The sequence below is a fragment of the Muscardinus avellanarius genome, assembly GCF_963383645.1.
Source record: "Muscardinus avellanarius genome assembly, chromosome: 10".
NCBI classification, from domain to species: domain Eukaryota; kingdom Metazoa; phylum Chordata; class Mammalia; order Rodentia; family Gliridae; genus Muscardinus; species Muscardinus avellanarius.
Genome location: NC_137796.1, coordinates 54,997,494 through 55,023,261, shown reverse-complemented (window position 1 = coordinate 55,023,261; position 25,768 = coordinate 54,997,494). Strand labels below are relative to the sequence as shown.

Here is a 25,768-nt window from a genome sequence, read left to right as displayed (position 1 = left end):
CCACCCGGGGGGCATCTCAGGCAAAGGCTTCATTTCCTCAAAGGCTCCCTCCCAATGGGACCCTGATCCTGGGGTTAGGTAAGGCCACTCCTGAGCTTTGTCCTGAGGCCCAGGTGGCCGCAGCTCCTTCCTGCTCCTGCTCACTTGGCCCTCTTCCCCTCAGCCTCTGCCCTCACCTGCACTACCAATTCCCTGCACTCGATTCCTTCTGTTGAAATACCCAGAGCAGTTCCTGTATTCCTGACTGAAAAGATGTCCAACACATCAAAACCTGGACTCATCTCTCCAAGCTCCCAATCTGCCCCATCCTAACAAATGACCCCACTGCCTACCCACATTTCAGGCCATAAGTAGTGTCACCCTGAATGCATCCCCTTCCTCACCCTGACATCATAGCATCATCCCCCATTCACCTTGCATAACCCTGACTGCACCTCACTCGGATCTAGCCATTACAATTACCCTTTGTCCCCAATGCCTCTCCTGGCCCCTCTGGTCCATTCCTAAATACACATGGGTCCTGTCATTCTCCTCCACAAAACCGCCCAACAGCTCCCCACTGCCCTGAGAACAGGACCAAAACCTCATCTGGGCTCAGGTCCTGCCTGTCCCCAACCTCATCTCCCCACACTTGATCTGGGCTATGGTGGGCCGTTTTCAGGTGCTTCCCGGGACATGCCGATTCCCATCCCGGGCTCTTCGGTGCCTCTGCAGCGCCCTCTGCCCGGAGCTGCTTCCCAAAACTTGCCATGGCCAGTTCCTCTGCCCTTCTCAGTCTAGCGTCTCTGGATGCACATCAACTTTACCCCAGCATCCCTCACTGCGACACCCACTGAGGCCTCAGGGCTCCTTGCCCAGAACCCATCCTGCTTGCACAAGCATGTGCGTCCACGTGTGCACCCACAGTCTCCCTCCACTAGGACCCAAGTCCCGTGAGGTCAGGGACCCTCCTCTCACCTCCTGTTTTGCTCTGGGCCTACAGCAGAGCCTGGCACAGAGTAGGTGCTCGATAAATAGTCACTGAATGCAGAAGGAAGGGGCCCTGGGGGAGGGAGCAGTGGTCTCTGAGGGGACAGTGTCCAGGGGTCCCCAGTCCAGGCTGGCCCCATCAGGAGGCTCGGTGGCTGTGGCTGAAGCTCCTCGGCAGGTCAGAGGGACATGCTGGTGAGATTGTCCTGGCTCAGCAGTCCCTTCCGGCCTGCGCCAGCCCCGTGCCCGCTGCCCCCAGCACCCCCGCCACCTCCACAGTACTCGTGCAGCCTGTGCCGCAGCGTGACCAGGGCGGAGCCTAGGCAGGCGCCGTTGGGAGCGTGGGGCCCACCAGGCAGCTGGAGCAGCAGCGTGGCCACGCCAGCCATACCATCTTCTGTGGGTTCAAGGGTGATGGGCCCAGCCCGTAGGCCGGCAGTGGTGGCAGGGATGGCCGGTGGGCAGCACCCCCCTCCCATGGGTCCCCAGGGACCACCAGCCCCTGTAAGCAGCAGGGGTGCCAGGAAGGGCTCTGAGCGGCGGAAGGTAGGTGGTGGGAGCCCTGGTGGCTTCCAGGCGGGAGCCGGGGCAGCAGGGTCAGGCGGGAAGCAGACGGTGACCTTGGCAAAGGGACGGCTGGCCATCTTGGTCATCTCCTGCAGGTGCCGGCGCTGCTCCTGCCGCTGGTCCAGGGCCTGCTTGGCCTTCCAGAGGAGCACACAGAGCGATAGGAAGAGGAAGAAGCAGGAGAAGAAGACAGAGAAGAAGACGAACAGATCGATGTGGGCCTGGTCCTGGCGGAAGAAGAGCAGGCCCTGCGAGTCGGCTGAGCCGTTGGCACCGGGCCCGCTTGGGTCTCCCACGCCCAGCAGCAACAGGTAGAAGCGGCTGGACTTGAGAGCGTGGTGCTCGTGTGGGTACGTGATGACCAGCCGGTCCCGCACACTGCGGACCACCAGCACCGCCGATGGCTCCGTCACCGTCACATAGGTAATCAGGCCCCGTGGCCACACTTCCCGCACCCGTGGCTCCGCTGGGGTGCCCGGCCCAGTCCCAGCCCCTGGTCCCCCAGCATCCCCAGCCCCCCGGGACCCGCCATCAGCGGGAGGTGGTGGTGGGGGTGGGGGTGGGGGGGGCTGGATATGCACGGTGTGGACGCCGGTGTCAGGGGCCACGCGGACCACGAAGGTGTCATAGGAGGTGGAGACGTAGAGGTCCACAGCACCGAAAGTCACGTCCAGTGTCAGGCGAATGTCTACGTTGGTGAACTTGGGCTGCACTCCAAAGAGGACGGTGCGGCCAGGGCCAAGTGCCCGGCGCTTGGGCTCGTGGAAGCAGTTGGTCTGGGAGGTGGGGTCCAGGCAGCACTCCTGCTCCACCGAGATGAGGCGGTAGCACTGCTGGCCACCCAGCGGGCTCCCGTGGAAAGACTCCCGGCACTTGGCACACTGCGGGAAGGTGGGGACAGAGGTGGCCATCAGGACTGAACTCAGAGCAGGCTGTATGCCCAATAGGACTGGCACCTTGTGCCTAATGGCCAGCGCCAACCAGTACCCAGCCACTTCCTATGACAGCCCTCCAGAAGGTCCCTGCCATGGTGTGGGCACTCAGGACTGCACCCCTGGTGCCAAACCCAGTGAGCCTAGCGGCTGGTGCTGAGGGCTGTGGCACTGGGCACAGTGATGGGGAGCTCGGCTGAGTTCTGGCTCCGCCTCCTCACTAGTATTATGGCCTTGGACTAGAAACTTAGCCTCACTAAGCTAGTCTCTTCCTCTCCACAGGAGGAACCGAGGCTCGCTCGGGTGACTGCTGCCATCCCACACAGGCGGCTGGTACAGGGTTGGCCAGCTCGCTGCCCACCTGGCTGCTTCAGCATGGTATTAAACACTCTCCTGCCTCAGGGCCTCTGCCCTGGGTGTCCTTCTGCCTGGGTGGCTCGGTCCCCACCTGTCCACTTGTCTGACTCCCTAGCTTCCCCCTTAAGTGCCGTCTTTTCACCAAGGCCCTCCTGGGTCGCTGTATCTACCACTGCTACTCCCCAGCACCCCACCCTCCTGCCTTGATATTCTCCTTACGCCTAACACCGGGTGTCTAGTTTGCTCGTTGACTGATTTCTCCATGAGAATGTAGGCCCTTGAGGATAGAGCACTGTGCCCACTCCATCGTTCCTGAGACCCCAGTGCCTCACACAGTGCTGGACAGACAGTAAGTGCTCAGTAAATATGTGTCTAGTGGATGGGTGGGTGGGTGGGTGGATGGATGACATAGCTGTTACAAGAGAACCCTGAAGCTTAGTGGAAACCACTCAAATCTGTCCAGGCTCCAAATCCAATTGGGTGCCGAGCTGGGGCAGAACATTTAAAGTTTCTGAGCCTGTCTTCCACACCAAGGCCCCTGCAGGGCCTCGACAAGCCTTTCACATCTATGCTGTTGCCACTGTCTTCACAGCACACTGCAGCTCGAAGGCAGGGACTCCCCACTGACTATTAATCCTAGAGCATCTTCAGGGGAAGAGAGCACAACACACAAAGATCTGTAACCACAGTATTTGGGAGGCTGAGACAGGAGGATCACCGGATAGAGATGAGCCTCAGCAACTTATTGAGACCCTCGGTGACCTAGCAAGACCCCGTTTCAAAACAAAAAATAAAAAGGGCTAGGGGTGGCTGGGCATAGTGACATATGCTTGAAATCCCAGTACTTGGAAGGCTGAGACAGGGGGATAGTAGATTCAAGAACAGCCTCAGCAAATAGTGAGATGCTCATTAACAATGCTAGGAGCCAGGCAGGTGGCACACGCTTGTAATCCTAGCGCTTGGGAGGCTGAGACAGGAGGATCGCACAGGTTCGAAGCCAGCTTCAGCTACTTAGTGAGGCTCTCAGCAACTTAGTGAGACCCTGTTTCCAAATAAAGTATAAAATAGATCTGGGAGTATAGCCCGGAGGTAGAAAAGCCCCTGGGTTCCATCCCCAGTACCACCAAAAAATAATAATAATAATACTAGGGAGACCCTGTTTCCAAATAAAAATAAAATAGGGTTGGGAGTATAGAGGTAAAATGCTCCTGGGTTTAATTCTCAGTAACACACACACACACACACACACACACACACACACCACACACACACCTTAATTTTGCCAACCTGGTAATCATTCTAACATCAGAAACATTCAAGAAGCAGGTATCCAAAGACTTTCTATACCAGATGCTATGCCATGAAAGAAGACAGTTTCAAATTTAATTTCCATGATGTACAAAGTGCAGCTGGACATTGTGGTGCATGTCTGTGATCCCAGTACTTGGGAGGCTGAGACAGGAGGATCATAGGTTTGAGATCAATTTTAGCACCTTAGACTCTCAGCAACCTAGCAAGACCCTATTTCAAAAAAAAAAAAATTAAAAAGAGCTAGGGGTGTAACTTGAAGATAGAATTACCGAGTTAAACCCCAGTGGCAAAAAAATGAATAAATAAGCAGGGTGTTGTGGTGCATGCCTGTAGTCCTACTACTTGAGAGGCTGAGAGAGAACAATCCTGCAGTTAGAATAGGTCCAAGACCAGTGTCAACAGTATAGTAAGACTCCCAGCAACCTAGTAAGACCCTGTTTCAAACAAAAAAATAAAAAGTACAGGGGGAGTAACTCACAGGTAGAAATGTCCCTGGGTTCAATTCCCAGGACCAAAAAAAAAAAAATTGTACTAAGTGTTCTAAGAGGCGAAATGCCGGGCATGGTGGTGCACACTTGTAATGCCAGTACTTGGGAGGCTGAGACAGGAGGATGGCAGGTTCCAAGCCAAGAGGATGGCAGTTCGAAGTCAGCATCAGCAACTTAGTGAGGTTCTCAGCAACTTATCAAAACCCCATTTCCAAAAAAAAAAAAAAAAAAATAGGCCTGGAGGTGTAGCCTGGGGGTAGAAGGCCCCTGGGTTTCGGCCCAGTACCAGGAAAAGAGAAAAAGAAGAAAAGGAGGAGGAGGAGGAGGAGGAGGAGGAGGAGGAGGAGGAGGAGGAGGCGGCGGCAGCGGCGGCGAAATAAGAAATTGGGGGAAAATCTGGAATAATCAGGAAAAACATCACAGAGATAATGTTTATACTGGATCTCAAAGTGGGAGTGGCCAAAAAGGCAAGAGAGGATGCATTCTGGGCAATGGAAACAAGAGCAAAGCAAGGAGCTGGGAAGGGCTCAGCCTGCTAAGAAGACATGGAAAGAGCAGTGAGTCTGGGAAGCAGTGACTGGCTGGAAATAAAGATGAGGTTGAGAAGAGCCTGGCACATCACGAACTTTGGATCCCTTCCTGTAGGCAGCAGTAGACCCGGGCCGCAGGTGGGGTTTTGTTTTTGTTGTTGTTACTGGGATTGAACCCAGGGGCATTCTACCTCTGAGCTAGACCCCATCCCCATTTTATTTTTTATTTTATTTTATTTTATTAATTAGTTTTTACGGTACTAGGGATGGAACCCAGGGGCATTCTACCTCCGAGCTACACCCCCAGCCCTCTTTTTTATTCTTTATTTTGAAACAGAGTCTCACTGAGTTGTAAAGGGCCTCACTAAGTAATAGCTGGGGCTGTCCGCAAACCATGATCTTCCCATCTCAGCCTCCCAAATGCTGGGATTACAAGCGTGTGCTACCACGCCCGGCTTTATTTTTTATTTTGAAATGGGGGGGTCTCACTAAGTTGCTGAAGGTCTAAGTTGCTGAGGCTGGCCTCAAACCTACAATCCTTCTGTCTTAGCCTCCCACGTACTGAGATTACAAGTATGTGTCACTGTGCCTGGCCAGAGCTCAGTTTTGAGAGTTAATACATTTCTTTTAGCCAGGCGTAGTGGCGCACATTTGTAATCCTAGTACTTGGGAAGCTGAAATAGGAGAATCAAAGGTTATTGGCCAGCCTCGGCTACTTAGTGAGGCCATCTGCAGCTTAGTGAGACCCTGTTTCAAAATAAAGAATAAAACGTGGGGCTGGGGGTGTAGCTCGGAGGTAATGCTCCCGGGTTCAATCCCCAGTACCAGAAAAAAAATAGATTTCTTTTTTTTTTCTTCAGCTACCATGAGATGGGGTTTCTAGCACTTGCAACCTTTGAGTTGTGACTATCTGTAATGTAGGTTGTCTCTGCACCAGTCAGGGAGCCGAGAGGCCCATGTCTGGGTCCTCAGCATCACTACCCAGTGCCTGAAACTGAACAGAGTTCAGGAACAGTCTAGTAAGCTGAACTGGATCTCAAAACCAGACTCAGAACCATGTCATCAGGCCTGCTGGGGCCTGGGGGCCTCATCCCAGCCCTTACCCTTTGGGTGTGTGGCTACCCTGGCCCAGAACTCCCCTCACAAACCGTACCTGGTACTTGTAGCAGTCTCGGCGGTCACTGGGAGAGCTGCCCTGGCATGTTCCAGTTTCCGTGTTGTTTTGACATGGGCAGCCTGTCCCATCCTGCTCATTACAGGTGTCTGCATGTCCGTTACACTGGCATCTGAGGAGAGAAAAGAAAATGGGGTTTATGGAGTTCCCATGACATGACCTCTGAGGCTTTCAAAGGTCAAGCCAATTCCCCAAGGTCACAGAGAGGTTAAGTGGGAACACGAGCTGAAGTGATTCAAGTTCTGGGAACATTTTAAAGGACGGCCATTAAAGCCAGGCGTGGTGGCACATGCTCGTAATCCCAGCACTTGAGAAGATGAGACAAAAGGATCACAGGTTCAAAGACAGCCTAAGGAGATAGTGAGGCTCTCATCAACCTAGTGAGACCATTCCCAAATAAAAAGAAAAAATAGGGCAGGGGGTGTAGCTTGGAGGTAGAATGCCCCTGGGTTCCATTCCCAGGGCCACAGAAAGGAAGAAAAAAAAAAATGAGGAACACTGAGCCTAGCACAGTGGTGCATGTGTGTAATCTCATCCCAGCCCATGCCCGGCTGGAGGCTCCCTGGACTCCATCTCCTCCTGACTGACAGCCACCCGCGTGAGCAGGGTGAGGTCCCGACCCTGGCCTTACTTGGTGCACTTCCCGTCCAGGAGGAAGTAGCCGTGCAGGCAGCTCTCGCATTTGTCCCCATAGCTGTTGTTCTGGCAGTTCACGCACACAGCTTCATCTTCACTAGGACCCTCGGTCACCCAGTTTTCAATCTGGCCAAGGAAGGTCAGGGTGGTCACAAGAGACAAACCAGCCCTTTCCTCCTCCACACTTGGGATAGAGGCCCAGTCCTCCTCCCTCAGACTCAGGGCTCCAGGCCCCAGCCCTCCTCCCTCAGACCCAGGGCTCCAGCCCCAGCCTCCTCCCTCAAGACCCAGGGCTTCAGCCCCAGCCCTCCTCCCTCAGACTCAGGGCTCCAGGCCCAGCCCTCCTCTTCCCTCAGACCCAGGGCTCCAGGCCCAGCCCTCCTCCCTCAGACCCAGGGCTCCAGGCCCAGTCCTCTTCCCTCAGACCCAGAGCTCCAGGCCCAGCCCTCCTCCCTCAGACCCAGGGGTCCAGCCCCAGTCCTCCTCCCTCAAGACCCAGGGCTCCAGACCAAGCCCACTCCCTCAGAACCCAGGGGCCCATCCCTAGCTATCCTCCCCTAGACCAGGGGTCCTAGCCCAGCCTCTTTCACCTCCTCTGGATCAAGTGAATACTTCTCTGGCTCCCTCCTGGCCATTTCAAGCTCCTTCCTGGAGACGCAGACATGGCTGTTGCTGCGACAGAAGGCATGGCAAGGCCGGCACGTCCCGCCCCCAATGGCTGAGCCCACAAACAGCGGGAGGCACTGCTCACAGTGGCTGCCCTGGGAACCCAGCAGAGAGTGGTCAGAGGGTTGGAATCAGCTAGGGAACCGAGCGCTTGGTACTTGGTGGGATGTCCCAGCCTGCGGCTTACTTCCTGAGTTCCGCATGTCCGTCCTACCCAGCCCAGCCTCCACTCTGTCCACACCACAGCATCCCCAAGGTCTCGCACACTCCCTGGGACCCAGCGCTCTGCATCACTTTCCTCTTCGTGGCTTGTGAGAGCTCAGGATGAGGCCCAAGCTGCCTGAGCAGGAGGGCTGGGCTCTCACTCAGCGGCAGAGCGCTGATCCCAGGCTCCCCCGGGGCCCACCTTGGTGTGGTTGCGGCAGAGCAGGCAGTGGTCGCGTGCCCCCACGCCAGCACACTCGCTGTGGCGGTTGCAGCGGCACTCCGTGGAGCAGTTGCGGCCGACAAAGCCGAAGTGACAGCGGCAGTGGTCAGGCTCCACGCAGGAGCCGTTCACGCAGCCCTGGGCGCACACGGGGCGGCAGAGGCCTGTCGCGCTGCGGGGGTCAGGGCCAGTCTGTTAGGTAGGTCCTAGGCTGCCTCCTTCCCTCTGTCCCAAAGCCTCTACACCACCCTCTCCCAGCTACCCAGTCTGCCTTACCCGCTAGCAACTGGTTGCGAGACCCTAGCCCGTTCCACCACTCTCCCCTCCAGGGTCCAGCCCACCACCTCCTCCAGGAGCTAGCCCACACGCTACTCTTCTGGGGGAGGGGGAGAAACTCCTCCATCCTTGGTCTATCTCACCATCCTGTCCTTCCCACCACCCTCCCTATTCCCAGATCAACACCCCACCGTCTCGTCCCCACTCCAGAAGCATCCCTCACTGCTCCCAGGGACTCTCCACCCGGCAGCACCCTGCCCACGGCTCCCTCGCATGCCCACCCACAGCCTCACTTGTCCATGGTGTAGCCTGTCTTGCAGCTGCACTCGTAACCGTGGGGCTGATCGTGGCAGTTCTGGGTCTCGTTGCAGTCATGGTGCCCGTTTGCACACTCATCCTCGGGGGGACATGACAGGAAGGCCCAGGACGCCCCAGGATGCCCACATGTCAGCCCTGGCCCCGGGGAAATAGGGCTTCAGCTGGGGGCCTCTACACCACCCACTCCCAGCCACCCAGGCCGTCACCCCTACTTCCTCTGAGCCCCAGCTCTGGGACAACCCTCCAGAACCCCAATGTTCTCTGCACCAGACCCCAGTCAGCCCTCTGGCCCGCACTCCTAACCCCACTTACCATCACGGGGGCCGCTGAGTCCACCCTCCATACAGCGGCCACCCCCATCCTGGGCCCCCCAGGCACACCAGCCGCAATGGGGGCGCCGCAGGCACAGGGCACACTGGGTCGCTTGAGCACAGCCCAGGGAGCAGCTCTCAGGGCCCCGGAGCAGCCGCCCACAGCCTCCGGCCATACATCTCAGGGGCAGGTAGGATGGGCTCAGACACTGTCCGGGGAGAGGATATGCGGGGTGGAGAGGAGAGACAGGAAAAGAAGGTCAAATACACGTGGTGGGGCCCCAAGACCACTCCCTATCTGCCCGGGTCCCACCTCCCTGGCATAATCAGCCCAGGACACTGCCTGGGCCTTCATGGACCCCGCATACCAAAGAGGTCCTAGAAATGGAAAATCATGCAAACCTGGACAGAGGAAGATGTGGACATGCAGATGACACCAATGAAGAGGACACAGAAGGACCAGAAAAGAGCGGGTACATAAAGAGGTGGAGATGAGAGCGCACATCCTGAAGACAAGGGAGAGGCAGTTTTCGGGGCTCCATCTCCAGCCCCTCATAAGGCTCAGCTGTACTTTCTACCTCATGTCCCAAAGGTACCAGTGTATTTGGTATAGCAAGTTCCTTTTCCCTACTCAGCTCAGGGCCCTTTCATTTCCTAGAGCCGAAGGAAGGTAATGACTCTGGATAAAGACAAAGGAGTGTCAGGACCAGGATTACAAGCCACAGTTGTTAACAACTGCAGATCTGGCTGCTGGGCCAAAAGGGTCTTCCTGCCCCGGGCTGGGAGGCTGAGGAGTCCTGGGGGAGGAGGCCTGCTGGGCAGAACACACACGCCATTACTTTTGAATCAGGACCCAGACCATGTGCACAGTGAGGTTCAGACCCTTGAGAACTTATCTTGGTGTGTAAGAGCCTCTTATTTACCACATGGGCCTTAAGTAGAAGAGCGGAGAGATCAATTTGGGCTGGTTGCCCAAAAGCACATAGGAAAAAGCAGAGGAACTGAAGCCATCCATTGCAATCCTGCAAGGGAAAGCCTGACTGCTGTGGCCAGAGCCCTAAGACGGTGAGGACTGCGCCAGCCATGAACTGTGCCTTGCGGAACTGCCAGAGGCAGATTCCATGCCAAGGGGTCTAATGCTCCCAAACCTTAGGATGTAAGAAAGTATGTGCTCTTTTTCCCTATTTAGAAAAAAGCTCAAGCCGGGTGTGGTGGTGCACACCTGTAATCCCAGTACTTGGGAAGCTGAGACAGGAGGATTAAAATTTGGAGGACAGCCTCAGCAAGTAGTGAGACTCTCATTAACTTAGTGAAACCCTGTTTCAAAAATAAAAATAAACCAGGTTGCCGAGCATGGTGGCGGTAATCCCAGCACTGGGGAGGCTGAGATAGGAGGATCACGGTTTGTGGACAGCCTCAGCTACTTAGCGAGGCCCTTTGTGATCCAGTGAAACCCTGTTTCAAAAATAAAGAATAAAAAACAGGGCTGGGGGTGTAGCTAAAAGGTAGAATGCCCCTCGATTCCATCCCCAGTACAAAATAATATATACATATACATATACACATACACATACACATACATACACACACACACACACACACACACACACACACACACATATAATAAAAATAAAATAGGGCTGAGTGTACTGGGAGGTAGAATACAGGACAATTCAGGAGGGGGCAGAGCACCGAGTCCTCAATCCTAAACAGCACTCCAGTACGTTCCACTGTGACCTGCCTAGTGGCAAATGCAATAATGCCCAACACTAGAGGCTGTACTTCCTATGTTCCTGGAAAAGACATGTGACCCTAAGTTCCAGAAGCACACAGCCTAGTAGAGTGTCCAAGGAAAGTGCTCAATACTGTTGATGGGAGGAAAGGAGGCCGGCCAGGGAGAACAGTCAGTTGCTTGCCCTAGGCTCTGAAGTCAAAAGCCATTACAAGTAACATATCCTAACAGGCTGGCCCACACACCTGTCAGTTTGACCTGTGCAGTGATACTTTTAAACATGAAAGCCAACACTTCAAAGCTAGATTTCACTGAAATCAGAAGATGTGGTGGCGCACGCTTGTAATCCCAGCATTCGGGAGGCGGAGACCGGAGGATCGCGGTTCGCGGACAGCCTCAGCTACGTAGTGAGGCCCTCTGCAACTCAGTGAGACCCGGTTTCAAAATAAATAATAAAAAATAGGGCAGAGGGTGTAGCTCGGAGGTCGGATGCCCCTGGGCCATCCCCAAACCCACACACACAAAAAAAATCTGGCAAAAGTCCTTCAAGGTCACACAGAACATGGACTTTGTCCTGTCCGGCGCCCGTGAGCAGGCTGTGTCTTCTAATTTACTGGCCCATCACATCCTCCTGCCTCTTGCCTGGCTGCTCCCTTATCTCCTGAACTGCCAGGCTCTTCGGGCATCTGAGCCTGGCAGGCTTGGGATGGGGAGGGGGGCTACATGCCCTGGGGTTGCCTTCTGGTCTCCAAAGTCCCCACAAAGTCAAATCATGAAATTCTCAAGAATATGGGGTGGGCTTGTATGATCAGAAGGACCCCAGGTTTGAAGGGGCGATACCTCTGCTGCTGACCAACATCATGGGGGGGCCTCTGCCCTTCTGCCATGCAGAGTCCCCTGTGGATCCCTCACAGGGACCCTCCTGGAGTGTCTCAGGTGGTGACAGGGAATCCTCCCTGTGGGCAGAACGGGGGACGGCTCATTACAGTAGCAGCAGCAGCAGCTGGCCATCGCTGAGTCCTTCCTGAGTACAAGCACTGCTCCATTTAACTGATCCTCCCATTTAACTGGTATGCCCTCCCCATGGGATGGAGTCTGTTGAGATGATTCCCTTTTCACCAAACACTCACTGAGGCTTAGGAGAGGGGAAGCCATTCGCCCCCAAGTCAAGCAGCTGGAGGTGGCAAGGCTGGATTCAAACCCAGGCCCAGCTGAGCTTGGAGCCTGAGCTTCTGGTCACATGGCCAATTAGTCAGTGGGCTACTCCTCCCTAGGGGGGGTGACTAGCCCTAGCTGCCTGCAGTTCTTCCTGCCCTGCCCTGCTGGGCTGAAACACGCAGGAAGAAACACGCTGGTTTATTTCTATAGTCATCTCTCAAAACGCAAGCTTTCACATCTAGTGTGTCTGCACTCTTGCCTACCAGGAGACGGGGTGGTGGCTTCACCGATCATTTAGTTTCTGGGCTGCGGCCTGGTGAGCAGATGTGTCTCCACTGGGCCTTGCATAATCAAGGTATGAAGGAGGAGTGGGCATCAGTGTAATTCAGACTCATTTCTTGCTCCCACTGGGTTCGGTGGAGGCAAATGCCTATCTGCTACTGAGACAGTTAATTATGCCAGGCAGAGGCTTCTTTGAAATGAACTTTTTTAGAAACAGATGATGTGCTGGGCAGTCTAGGGGCTGTCATGGACACACCCAGCTTCATCAGTCGCCCTCCAAAACATGAACACAAACTAGGTCCTCACCTGCCCTGCCGCGTTTGAACTGTGAGCTCCTGGCCCTGCCTGTCCACGCTGCAGTGGGTCAAAGGCTAGACACCTGACTCATGAGCAGAGTCGCAGCCTCTCCCTGAGAACGTGAGCTAACCAATGACCAGCAGGACTGTGCCCTCTGGAGCTGAGTGTCAAGCCAGACATGGTGGTGCACACCTGTAATCCCAGTACCTGGGAGGCTGAGACAGAGGCTGGCAGGAGGTTCAGGCCAGCCTTAGAAATTTAGCTAGACACTTGGCAACTGTTTCAAAATAAAAATAAAGTAGGGCTGGAGGTGATTGGGAAGTAGGACACCAGTCTCTCTCTCTCTCTCTCTCTCTCTCTCTCTCTCTCTCTCTCTCTCTCTCTCTCACACACACACACACACACACACACACACACACACACACACACACTGGAGGCCCTATGTGTTGATGATGAAGCCAAGAAAAACCCAAGGACACAGATGTGTGAAGAACCACTGAGGTGCAGGCCAGGTGGCCTGAGAGGACAGAGCAGCAGCTCTCCCTGCTCTCAGATTCCACTGAATATCCCCAATTCCTATCACAAAAGCAGCTTGAGAGGGTGTCTGTTTCTTACAAAAGTTCCAATGCAGAGAGACAAAGAGATGGAGGAGGAAGGAGACGAGAGAGTTGAATCGCATGGCATTAAGAGGCATGGGAAAGACGCTCATGGGAAGGGCTGGGAGAGGAGACGATGAACAGGCCAGAGACACAAGGGCGGGGGAGGCCAGGAAGGAGGTGCAGAGAGTGGCTGCCAGGCAGCAGGGGGCAGCCAGTGAGGAGGGAAGAAGCGATGGTGGCAGGAGGGAGAAAGAGGATGATGGGCTGGAGCCAGGGGATGGAGAGAGGGGACAGCGGAGGAAGGAAGGTCAGGGCTGGGCAGAGGCCAGGGACAGTACCTGTTGGAGGCTGCTGCTCCAGACACAGTGCTGCCAGCCCCCATCTGCGCCCTTGGAGTCCAGGCAGGAGGTGCAGTTGGGTAGGAGGTGACAGGGCGTTGGGCAGGGCAGCGGGGGCGATGATTCCACCGGCATCGGGGACACGTTGAGCAGAGAGTGGCTGAAGCACGTCCAGTCGTAGGTGGGCTGCACCGAGAGGATGCGGCGGGTCTCCCCTGGCATCAGGGACACAGGCATTGGTATCCAGTCTGGTTCTCAGCCCTCCTGCCTTAGACCCTGGAGGCCAGGGCCCAGTCCTCCTCCCTCAGACCCAGGGGTATAGGTTCTACTCCTCCTCCCTATGACTCAGGGGTGCAGGCCCCAGCCCTGCTCCCTCAGACCCAGGGGTCCACACCCCGTCTTCCTCCCATAGACCTGGGGCTTCATGCCCCAAGCTCGCCTCCCAGGAACCACTCCCTCCTGCTCACCCGTCCTCTTGAACTGGCGTGTCCACATGCACTTGCCCTCCCGTGTGCACTGCTCACAGTCTGCAGCTCCGCATGCGGCCTCCGAGCAGTTCCCTGCCCAGAAAACTTCTCGCTGGTTGATCCGACAGTCGTTCTCTGAGGTGCAGGACCCGTTGCGCCCGATGCAGGCGCCCTCTGGACAGTTGGTACACCACTTGCAGTGGGGAGCTGATGCCTGGTGGGAGAAGTCAGGCACAGAGGGTCTGCAGGCCCCCAGCACTTCTCCGGACCCAGCTTCTCCCACCCAATCACAGCTGAAGGGTTCAGGGGTTCCTGAGACCCTAAGGTGGGTGGGACCGCTGACTAGGCAGAGCCCAGGCCCTCCCTCGCTACCCTGCACAGGGCATTCACCTCTCCATCTCCAGGCTGCAGGGTCCGGGGATGGCGGGCCAGGCACTCGCTGCAGGTCCGGAGTCGCCGGCATTCCTCCGGGGACCGAGGCATTGGGGAGCAGGGGGCACTGCTGCAGCCCAACCTAGAGGGCATGACACCAGCCTGGCTCACTCACACCCAGCCAGGCCCCATATTTCTGCTTCTTGGACCTGGACCTGCAGGCCCTCCATGCCGTGTCCCGAGCTGGACGCAGCATAGGCCTCCCGATTCTGGTCTTCCCTAACCCTTGGTAAAGGAAGGTCCCACCTCCACCTGTCGCCCAGATCAGGGACACCAGAAAGAAACAATGTCCTGCCACTGAGGCCTTCTGCTTCCTGAATTTCTCTCTGGCTATCCCTTCTCCTCAACCTACAGCTCCTGGGCCAATTCAGGGCTCTTCCTCTCACCCCAGCCAGCATGGAGGGCTACCTCCCCTGCCACTCCATCCCTCACAACAGCTCCAAGGATCTGTCTACCCAGCCCTGCCTTGCCCTTTCCTGCTCAAACCTTCCACAGCTTTCTACCTGTGGTGCAGCTCCATCATCCCTTCCCCCAGCTCTTGATGGTACATATACTTCAGAATTTTTCAGATTTTATTATATAATCCCAGTACTTGGGAGGATGAGACAGGAGAATCGCAGGTTCAAGGACAGCCTTAGCAACTAGTGAGATTTTCATCAAACTAAAGAGATCCTGTTTCAAAATAAAAATCAAATAGGACACTGGGCGTGGTGGCGCACGCTTGTAATCCCCACGCTTGGGAGGCGGAGACAGGAGGATCGCGCAGGTTCGAAGCCAGCCTTGCTGGCTTAAGAGACCCTGTTTCCAAATAAAAATATAAAAAATAGATCTGGGAGTGTAGCCCGGAAGGTTTCCAGGAACTCCAATACCACCAAATAAATAAATAAATAAAATAAAATAGGGCTGGGATGTGGCTCAGAAGTAGAATACTCCTGGGCTCAATTCCCAGTAACACACACACACACACACACACACACACACACACACACACACATCCCATATTTTAGAAAAGTGGTAGGTATATCCACTATGCCCAGAGGTCAGGGAAGCACCCCACAATCAAACCCATTAATATTCCTGTAGTGAGTCAGATGTGGTGGCACATGCCTGTAATCCTGGTACTTAAAAGGCTAAGACAGGAGGATTGCAGGTTCATGGCCAACCTCAGTAACTTAGAGTGAGGCTTTCCAAAACTTAGACCCTGTTTCATAATTTAAAAAAAATAAAAGGCTGGGGGTGTAGCTTGTAGGTAGAATGCCCCAGGGTTCAACCTCTAGTACTTATATATGCGCATACATACATACATACATAAATAATTCCTATAGTAAACCAGGTGTGGTGGCACATGCCTGTAACCCTAGTATGTAGGAGGCTGAGATAATAGGTCACAGGCTCAAAATCAGCCTCAGTAACCTAGTGAGAAACTGTTTCAAAATACAACAAATAGAGCTGGACGTGGTGGCGCACACTTGTAATGCCAGCATTTGGGAGGCTGAAACTGGACAGCCTCAGCTACTTACTGAGGCCCTTTGCAACTGAGACCTCTTTCAAAATAAAGAATAAATAATAGGGCTGGGGGTATAGCTCAGAGGTAGAATGCCCCTGAGTTCAAACCCCAATACCACAATAGATCGATAGATAGATACATAAATAAATAAATGAATGAAAATAAAGTAGGGCGTGGTGTGCATGACTGTAATCCCAGCATTTGGGAGGCTGAGATGGGAGGATCACGGTTCGCAGACAGCCTCAGCTACCACTTAGGCCCTTTGCAACTCAGTGAGACCTTGTTTCAAAATAAAGAATAAAATATAGGACTGAGGGTATAATGCAGAGGTAGAATGCCCCTGGGTCCATCCTCAGTACCACAAAAAGTAAAATAAAATAATAAAATAAAATAGATTTGGGGGTGTAGAAGGTAGGATGCCTCTGGGTCCAATTCTCAGTACAGCCAGGCATGGTGGTGCATACTTGTAATCCCAGTACTTGGGAGGCTGAGACAGGAGGGTCTCAGATTCTAGGCAAATTTCAGCAACTTAGTGAGACCTTCTGCAACTTAAGTAAGACTTTTTTTCTGAATAAAATAATAAAATAGGGCAGGGGGTGTAGCTCAGAGGTAGAATACCCTTGAGTCCCATTCCCAGTAACACACACACACACACACACACACACACACACACACACACACACACTAGTACCAAAAAAAAAAGATTCCTGTAGTAAGCCAGGAATGGTGGTATATACCTATAATCCTAATACTTTGGAGGCTAAAACAGGAGGATCACAGGTTCTAGGACACCCTCAGCAGTATAGCAAGACTCTTAGGAAACTAGCAAGACCTTGTTTCAAAACAAAAAAATATAGAGCCAGGTGTGGTGGCACACGCTTGTAATTCTAGCATTTGGGAGGCTGAGACAGTAGGATCTCAGTTCGAGGACAGCCTCAGCAACTACTTAGTAAGGCCCTTTGCAAATTAGTGAGACCCTGTTTCAAAATAATGACTTAAAAATAGGGCTGAGGATGTAGCTTACAGGTAGAATGCCCCTGAGTCCCACCCCCAGTACCACACACAAAAAAATTAAATATATATATGCACCTAGGGGTGTAGATCAGGATTCAATCCCCAGTACCCCCCCATACATACACACACACACACACACACACACACAAAAAAAAAAAAAAAAAAAAAAAAAAAATACACACATTCCTAGCTGGGCTTGGGACATACACTTGTAATCCCAGTACTTGGGAGGCTGAGACAGAAAGATCACAGGTTCAAGGACAGCCTCAGCAATTTAGTGAGGCCCTCTGCAACTTAGTAAGACCTTGTTTCTGAATAAAATAATAAAATAGGGCTGGGGGGTGTAGCTCAGAGGTAGAATGCCCTTTGGGTTCAATCTCCAGTAACAAAAAAGGAAAAAGAAAAAGCCTGTAGTAGATGTAATAACAAACGTCACCGGTCAAAGGAAGCCCACAAATAGCCTCGCATCAGTTCAGGATAATCAGTCCTTGAATCCAGGGATCTAATGAGCCAAATAAATGACTTGGTGGGAACCCAGGAACCTCTTGGTTTCCTGGGATGTCTTGGTTCCCAAACAGCAGGGGAGGAGACTCTAGAACTGGACATGGCCCAGTGTATTAGCCAGGCAGTGAATGCCATTTGTAAGCCAATCCCAACCACCCTGGCTAGTCTTACTGTCCCTCAATATAGATCATTTCCCAAATATGTCAAGCACACCCCATTTTTAGATTTGCTGGTCTAAATCCACTGGTCATTTAGGGCCCAGTTTAGATCCAGCTCGTCCATAATGAGGTTCTAACCTACAGGTAAGCCTCCCCGCTGGAGCCGCCCAGGCTGCCCCTCCCTGTGGCGCTTCACCTCAGTTCCTAGCGTAAGCCTCTGCCCTGAACCAGATGGTACATTCCAGAGCCCCCTCCCCAGCCTGGCCTAGGGCAGCGCCTCCCTCAGAGGGCACCGGTGCAGCCTGCAATGGGCTGCCAGTCGTCAGCTTACCTGTGGGCCTGGTCCCCAGACAGGCAGGCCCCATGGCACCAGGTGCAGGCCCCAGATTGATTACAAGCTTCGAGTGAGGGCAGCAGGCGGCAAGGGTCCAGGGGCAGGGCGAGCGCCAGCAGCCGGCCCAGGGCCACACCTCCGAAGCCCCCAGAGATGTAGAGGCGGCTCCCCACTGCTGCCACTGCATGGGCCACAGACTCCTCCATTGGGGGCCCCACAGAGGCTGAGCCTGAGGAAAAATGGGGTATTCAGAGAAAACAGAAGACATGGTGAGGGGGAACCCATACAAAGAGGCTGGTCAGGAGGGACACCCAGAGAGGACACAGACAGAGTCAAAGGAGGGAAGGGACAGAAGGAGATAGACAAAGACAGACAGGCAGGAGAATCCAACAGCAAGAGAGGGAGAGAGAAACAGAGAAAAAAGAAGCAGAAAGGGAACAAGAACAGAGACAAATATTTTGGAACCAGATGGAGGTGGTGGTCCTACAACACTGTAAAGAGCCAGGTGTGATGGCCCACGCTTGTAATCCCAGTACTCAGGAGGCTGAGACAGAAGGATCACAGGTTTGCGGCCAGCCACTTAGTGAGACCCTGTTTCAAAATAAAGAATAAAAAACAGGGCTTGGGAGTGTAGCTTGGAGGTAGAAGGCCCCTGGATTCAATTCCCAGGGCTGCAAAATAAATAAATATGTATTTTTTTTTAATATTGTAAACTGTGCTGGGCATTGTAATCCCAGAATTTGGGAGGCTGAGACAGTTCGCGGACAGCCTCAGCTACTTAGTAAAGCCCTTTGCAACTTAGTGAGACTGTTTCAAAATAAAGAATAAAAAATAGGGCTAGGGGAATAGCTCGGAGGTAGATGCCCCTGGGTTCAATCCCCAGCATGGAAAGAAGGAAGGAAGGAAGGAAGGAAGGAAGGAAGGAAGGAAGGAAGGAAGGAAAAAGAAAAGAAAAGAAAGGAAAGGAAAAAAGGGAGGCATCTTCATGGTCTTTAGAATAACATGGAGGGATGAGTACTTTGCTGATGGGTCCAAGAGGCCTGATTTTTTGTTGTTGTTGTTGTAGTGGGGATTGAACCCAGGGGTGCTCTTACCTCTGAGCTACCCACTAGCCCTTTTTAGTTTTCTGTTTGTGGTACTGGGAATTGAACCCAGGAGCATTTTACCTCTGAGCAGTACCCCAGCCCTATTTTGTTTTTTATTTTGAAACAGGGCCTAAGTTATGAAGGGCCTCACAAGTTGCTGAGGCTGGCTGCAAACCCAGATCCTCCTGTCACAGCCTCCCAAGTATTTGGTTTAGAAGCATGCACCACCACTCCTAGCTCCTTTTTAGTTTTAGTTTAGTTTTGTTTTGTTGGTGGTACTGGGGTTCCTGGAAACCCTTCTACCCCTCCAGGCTACACTCCCAGACCTATTTTATACTTTTTTTTTTTTTGGTGGTACTGGGGTTCCTGGAAGCCCTTCTACCCCTCTGGGCTACACTCCCAGACCTATTTTTTATACTTTTTTTAATTTGGAAACAGGGTCTCTTAAGCCAGCACAGCTGGCTTCGAACCTGCGCAATCCTGTCTCCGCCTCCCAAGCGTGGGGATTACAAGCGTGCACCACCACTCCCGGCGTCCCTTTTTAGTTTTTATTGTGAGACAGGGTCTCACTAAGTTGCTGAGGCTGGTCTCAAACTTGTGGTCCTCCTGCCTAAGCCTCGTGAGTTTCTGTGATTCCTGGAGTGCGGCACTGCACCCAGCTGGCCTGAGTGACTTCTACAAGACAGGGACAACGATCCTCCTGGACATCCCCCAACCTCCTAGGGAGAACAAAGAGGACTTACGAGTGAGATCAGGCAGGAGCCAGGCATTGCAGTTGACCTGGTAGAGCAGAACATCGCTGCTGAACTCGTCGGGGTCTGAGCGTCCCCCGAGGACCACCATGGTGTCCCCTAGCAGGGCTGAGGCGTGGAAAAGTCGGGGACGGGGCTGTTGGGGAGGCACATGGGAGAGGTGGCCCATCAGAGCCCAGTCCCTTGTTCCACATGCTCCCTCCTAGCTCACCTACCACCCCTGAATTTCCCTTCCTGGGACCAACCAGCTCATCCAATCCTCCCTTCCTCAAACCACACCTCCTTCCTCCGGGAAACCTCCCAGCTCTCCCAGAGCAGCCCACAGGGACATCTTCCCTGGAGCTCCTGGAGCCCATGCTACTCCCCTAGGACTTGACCCAGAGCCCTAGAGATGAACACCCACATTCCTCATTGATCCTGCCAGCTCCAGCCTCAGCTGGGGGCGTGAACTCCCTTGGGTCCTCTCCACCTCCCCTCCCCTCCCGAGAGAGGCTTGGGAATGTGTGTGTACAGCACACTCAGTTGTCTCTTTGTACATCCTGCCACCTTGGCCTGGTAAGGCAGGAAACTCAGGGGCCTTGGTCCTACTTTTTATAGATGGGACTCAGAGAGGGAAAGAAACCTGCCAGGGCCACTCCGAGAGCCAGGGCAGAGATGGGGCAGAATCTGTGACTCCAACCACCTAGCCGAGATTCTTCCCCAAATCAGGACGAGAAAGAAGAGACTGGAAAGGGAGGCAGGATCCAGGAGGGCCAATCCCTGGGGACTGGGAAGGGAGACCTCATTCCGGCCTCTACAGGCATCTGTCTGAACCACTTTTCCTGACCTTTGCTCCCTGAGAAGGGGCCAGCAAGCTCCAGGTGCGGTCAGGACAGTGCAGGGAGTAGAGCTCCGGGGAGGGGGCCGCCAGCTCCACATGGAAGCGGAAGCCCCCAAACACGTAGAGGGAGTCGGTGGCCTCATGGTAGACTGCAGAATGACCATAAAGACCTGGAGGGGGGGCAGAGTGAACACAGTGGCAGGGCAGAGCTGACATCTAGCTCCACCATCAATTTCCTGGGCTCCCCTTCTTGGTGACCACACCACTACCCCGCTGCACCCTGAGGCCAGAGGCAGGAGTCCTCTCTCTCCTTGGGTCCTAAAGGACAGTAATTAGAGATTCAGGGAAAGGGAAGAGTAATCAAAGTCGGGCAGTCGTGCTAAGTTCACAGGAGGGAGATGGGTGACGCAGTGACAGAATGTCCAGGGACACCGATAGAGAGAGGACAGCCCTGAGGGCACTTGGAACACGGGGAGGGAGGTGGCGGCCACACTGGGCAGCAGGAGGGCAGTTCATCACAGAGTCTGGGAAGGGGAGAGAAGATGAAACACCTGAGAATGTGGGTGGGGTCACGGGTAACCGGAAGGTAGCAGGGCACAGTGGGCAGTGACTTGGGCACTGGAGTGGACAGAGAGCCTACCTGTGGGGGGTGTCCCGCTCTGGGCTCCAGACACCCAGGTGCCGGTCGCCAGCTGGTACTCGAGCAACTGCTGGTTGAAACCATTTTCAGGAGAGTAACCACCTACCAGGATCAGAGACAGGCCTCGGCGGGCAGTAAGGGTGTGACCAGCAACTGCTGGCAACTCCACAGTCTGAGGGGCCTGAGGACAGAGGGCCAAGGTCACCAAGGGGCCATGGGTTGGCGTTACCTTGTGAGGAGAAGCAGAACTCAGCCCCATGGTCTGTTCCCTCTCAACTGCTAAGGAGGCAGCAGAGGCAGTGGGCTCCTCGGAGCTGGTCAGACCCTGGCCTCCCGACCAGCCAGGGCCCTGCCAGGTAGGTGGTCAGTTCGACCTGCAACTTGTCCACTTTTTCAGATCCATGTAGCTGATGCATCTTTGGGAAGCCCCTGTTCCTCTGTTCTTGTCTGGGTGGGGCTGTGATCCAGCCTGGCCAACCAGAGCCCTTGGCCAGGGACTGATGTGGGACAACATGACCCAGCGTGGCCAGTAAAATTCAATGGGGGCTTTTGATGGAACCCTGGGAGGATACTGTTTTTTCTGGTGGCGAAGTTTGCAGGAGCTACAATGGCTGGCCTTGCCAGACACAGCATGGGGAAGGGGGTCGAGTGGGAACAGATGCTCACCTTCTCCTGCCGCCACTGCAGGGTAGTGAGGTTAAGAACCCAGAAGTCTCGGGCGACACCCCCGGCTGTGAGCCCCCCCAGCAGGTACATGGCACCCCGACCGGCAGACACATAGGCAGCCGCATGGAAGGAGCGGGGTGATGGGCCGGGGCCTCCATCCTCAGCTCCTGCCAGCATCTGCGTCCACCGACGCTCACTCACTGAGTACCTGGGACCAAGGTGCAAAAAAGCAGCCTCACTGCACAGTCATCCCTGCATCCATAAAGGGAACCCTCCCTGACTGATACCCCAGCATTCCTTGGGGTGGCCTTCCTATGACAGTCATCTTACCATTCCCTAGGACAGCACCACCCAAACAGTGTTACAAATGAATCTCATGTGATGAGTGTCCCAGCATTCCTTGGGGTGCCCCTCACCTTAGATGTTTCTGTGTACACCCCCCCAGGTGACTCTTGGATGACAGACATCTCAGCAGCCCGTGGGGTAACCTCTCTTTCAGGCATCTCAACTCCCCAGAGCAGGCCTCACCTGTACAGGTTTCCCAGCAGCCCCTGGGGCAGGCCCAGGCCCCCAAACATCCACAAGGTGGCATCAGGTCCCTCCACCATAGTATGCCCCAGGCGGTGTAGGAAGCGACTAGCAGTGTCCTGGGAGAGGGAATAGGGGTGTCAAGGGTCAGACTACAGCCGTGACAAAGTGTTAGGCCTAAGTGGACGGTCTAGGGTATAGTCCCAGGAATAGAGGTGGGCAAATGAGACACACTGTGTGACAAATACAACTGGGGGCCCCAAACTCACAGCTGACAGGCGACTGTCCATGAGGGTCTCCCACACCAGCTGCCCGCCATCCAGCTTTGTGGCACAGTCAGGGCCCCCAAAGCCCTCAGCACAGATGCACACACCCAGGCTCTGGAGACAGCAGAAGGAGGCTCAGGGGAGCCCTGATCACCACCCCTCCCACCTGGCTGGGTCCGTCACAAACATACCTGGTTACAAATTCCAGCCTCATTGTGAGCGTTGCAGTTCTCGGGACACAGAGCCATGCGGCAATGTGGGCCAGTCCAGCCCTGGGGACATCGGCAGAGCCCAGCACCTGCGGCACCATCCTGGGGTACACACTCCTGGGGCACAGGGCAGCTCCCAGGGCCCCCAGACCCACAGCGGGCAGAGCCCACAGAGGCGTTAAAGCCCCAGGATGAAGAGCCATTGGCCTCCCAGTGCAGCACGAGCAGCCCTGTGGGGAGAGCAGTGGGGGCAAGTCAAAGCCTCACTCAGTCACCCCCCAGGTGTGGAGAAACCCAGTGTAAGTGGGCAAGAAAGAACCTGTCAATTTACATATGTTAAATATTTACTTATTTTTGTGGTCTTGAGAATTAAACCTAGAGGCATTTTACCTCCAAGTTACATTCCCAGCCCTACCTCCTTTTGGGGTGGGGGGTATTGGGGATGGAACCTAGGGACAGTCTACCTCTGAGCTCTACCCCCAGCCCTAGTGTGTGTGTGTGTGTGTGTGTGTGTGTGTGTGTGTGTGTGTGTGTGTGTGTTTACTGGGGATGAAACCCTCTGAGCTATACCCAGCCCTATTTTTTATTCTTTATTTTGAAACAGGGTCTCACTGAGTTGCAGAGGGCTTCCCTAAGTAGCTGAGGCTGTCTGCAAACCAGGATCCTCCTGTCTTCCAAATTCTGAGATTACAAGCGTGTACCACCACGCCCGGCTATGCACTTGGAATCTTGATGTCACTAGACTCCCCACTGGAGGAGTCCCACTCCCCACACTTCCAGCATCCCACTCCAGCCAAGTCCACCATCTGCAAAGAAACCTTCTCCCGCTTTCCATCCCCACTCCCCAAGAAAGTCCTAAGTAGCTGCCTTGTCCTTGCAGTCTGTCCCTGCACCTAGGCAGCGCCTGCAGCCCTTGTTCACTGCTGCCCCCCAGTGTCGAACCAGGGCCCCTCAGCATGGTGCTCTGTAAACACTTGCTGAACACACAAAAAAATCCCCTTAGTCTAGGGGATTCCTGTGGAGGTTGGGGGTTCATGCAGTCTCCAGCAGGCCAACCACATCTGTCTCCACCTCTAGCCCTGAAGCCACTCTGACTCACAATGGGAAGCATTTCCAACTCTAGTTCTTTAATTGCCCCAGAGAACAAATCTTTTCTAGCACATCCCCATCCACTCAGAAGTTTTCCACCTCTCTGCACTGCGCACACTGGACCAGATTCATTCTTTGTTGCAGAGACTGCACTGTGTAATGTAGAATGCACAGCCCCATCTCTCATCTCTACCACTTAGATTCCTGTAAGTACCCCTAATCATGACAGTCGAACTGTCTCTAGACAGCTGGGCGTGGTGGCACACACTTCTAATCAGCATTTGGGAGGCTGAGACAGGAGGACTGCAGTTTGCAGACAGCCTCAGCTACTTAGTGAGGCCCTCTGAAACTTGGTGAGACCCTGTTTCAAAATAAAAAATAGGGCTGAGGGTGTAGCTCTGTAGAATGCCCCTGGGTTCCATCCCCAGTTCTGCAAAAAAAAAGTCTCTAGATATCGCCAAATGTCCAGAGGGACAAAACACCACTCCTGGTTGAGAACCACTAAGCTACGGAGATGCTCAGGGGCCTCACACCAGCCACATTCTGTGCGCTCAAAGACAGTCCCTGTTTGGCCTTTCTCTCCAGAGCCAGCCCAATCACGAAATCATGTTTTCCACTCAACTAAGGAAACTGAGGCCCAGAACTGGAGAGGAACAGCAGCACCTGGGTAAGGACTGTCAGCTGGCGGCAGTCCTGGGCTGGAAAGGAGTCCTGAGCTCAACCAGACAAGGGCAGGGGCAAGGGATACAGCCCAGCACAAAGGCTCCACTTCCCCCATCCCCCGTACCAGACAGGGCCTGCACAGTGAGGGGTCTGTCCCGCCGCTGGCCGCAGAAGGCAGCTATGAGGCTCCGGTCCGACTGGACGACACCAGTGTCCAGGAAACGTGGGAATCCATCAAAGGCCAGGACGTAGCTCAGCTGGAGGGGTGCATTCAAAGGTCAGGGGACCATGAGGAAAAGAAAGGGGCTCTGGGGTCTGGAAGGAAGGCTTCAGGAAGAAAGGGCAATCTGAGGTTGGAAAATGGGCTACTAAAATATCCAGGGCAGACTCTCAACTGTAGCAGAGAGGCCACCATGTCTGCTCCTGTATTCAAAGCAGCTAATCAATCAGGCACTCTTTTTTTTTTTTTTTTTTTTTTTTTGTGGTACTGGGGTTCCTGGAAGCCCTTCTATCTCTGGGCTACACTCCCAGACCTATTTTTACATTTTTATTTGGAAACAGGGTCTCCTAAGCCAGCGCGCGCAGCTAGCTTCGAACCTGCGCGATCCTCCTGTCTCTGCCTCTCAAGCGCGGGGATTACAAGCATGCGCCACCACGCCCGGCTCAATCAGGCACTCTTATATTCAGCCTCTTTCTAAATACACAGCTTCTGGTAGCCATTACCAATCGATCAGAGTTGGCATACAAGTGTAAGAATTTGCCATCCCTGGTCTGAGAAAGGAGAGTGTGAGGATCTAGAGAATGGGGGAGGGGAGTTCAGGAAACAGAAAGTGAATGAGCGAATGGGAGGGTCTGCAGGCCTTGCAATAAAGGGCTGGACAGTCTGAGAAACCGAGTCTGGATTTGAAATCTGGGTCTCTGGGGATCCAGACAAGGTTGGGGATATGGCTCTGCTTGTGCGCCTGAACCCTCAGTGCTCACCGTGCAGGGAGTGCTGCTATCGGGGGAGAAGGTAAGGGTGAGTGGGGGACAGAGGGTCCCAGGGGCGCAGGGCTGCAGCAGCTCAGTAGCCGAGACAACCCACACACAATAGGACAGGCCAGGCCCGGCTCTTGCCGCCCCACCACCTGTAGGCGGCAGTCCCCCAAATCGGCGGGATCCCAGGGCCACTGAGGACACGTTGGTAAGGAGGGCACGACCCCCACACTCCCGGAAGCAGGAGCCACCGGCCCTGGGGAGACAGAGGGAAGCCAGCATCAGACCAGT

General features: G+C 54.3%; 1 protein-coding gene across 1 annotated transcript in view; it reads right to left on the bottom strand.

Moving 5' to 3' along the window:
- Positions 1-1,148: 1,148 nt before the first annotated feature.
- Positions 1,149-25,768, bottom strand: part of MEGF8 (multiple EGF like domains 8) — a gene marked incomplete at both ends in the record, with an annotated part of 50,545 nt that continues 25,925 nt past the window's right edge. The window contains 20 exons of the mRNA XM_080703081.1: positions 1,149-2,417; positions 6,308-6,440; positions 6,960-7,090; positions 7,555-7,725; positions 8,037-8,229; positions 8,627-8,786; positions 8,964-9,171; positions 13,369-13,583; positions 13,836-14,049; positions 14,226-14,349; positions 17,782-18,013; positions 19,613-19,757; positions 20,448-20,611; positions 21,082-21,262; positions 21,748-21,955; positions 22,276-22,394; positions 22,545-22,655; positions 22,733-22,980; positions 24,627-24,759; positions 25,484-25,733. Coding sequence (XP_080559207.1) covers positions 1,149-2,417; positions 6,308-6,440; positions 6,960-7,090; positions 7,555-7,725; positions 8,037-8,229; positions 8,627-8,786; positions 8,964-9,171; positions 13,369-13,583; positions 13,836-14,049; positions 14,226-14,349; positions 17,782-18,013; positions 19,613-19,757; positions 20,448-20,611; positions 21,082-21,262; positions 21,748-21,955; positions 22,276-22,394; positions 22,545-22,655; positions 22,733-22,980; positions 24,627-24,759; positions 25,484-25,733 — 4,609 coding nt within the window. The remainder of the gene's footprint in view (positions 2,418-6,307; positions 6,441-6,959; positions 7,091-7,554; positions 7,726-8,036; positions 8,230-8,626; positions 8,787-8,963; positions 9,172-13,368; positions 13,584-13,835; positions 14,050-14,225; positions 14,350-17,781; positions 18,014-19,612; positions 19,758-20,447; positions 20,612-21,081; positions 21,263-21,747; positions 21,956-22,275; positions 22,395-22,544; positions 22,656-22,732; positions 22,981-24,626; positions 24,760-25,483; positions 25,734-25,768) is intronic.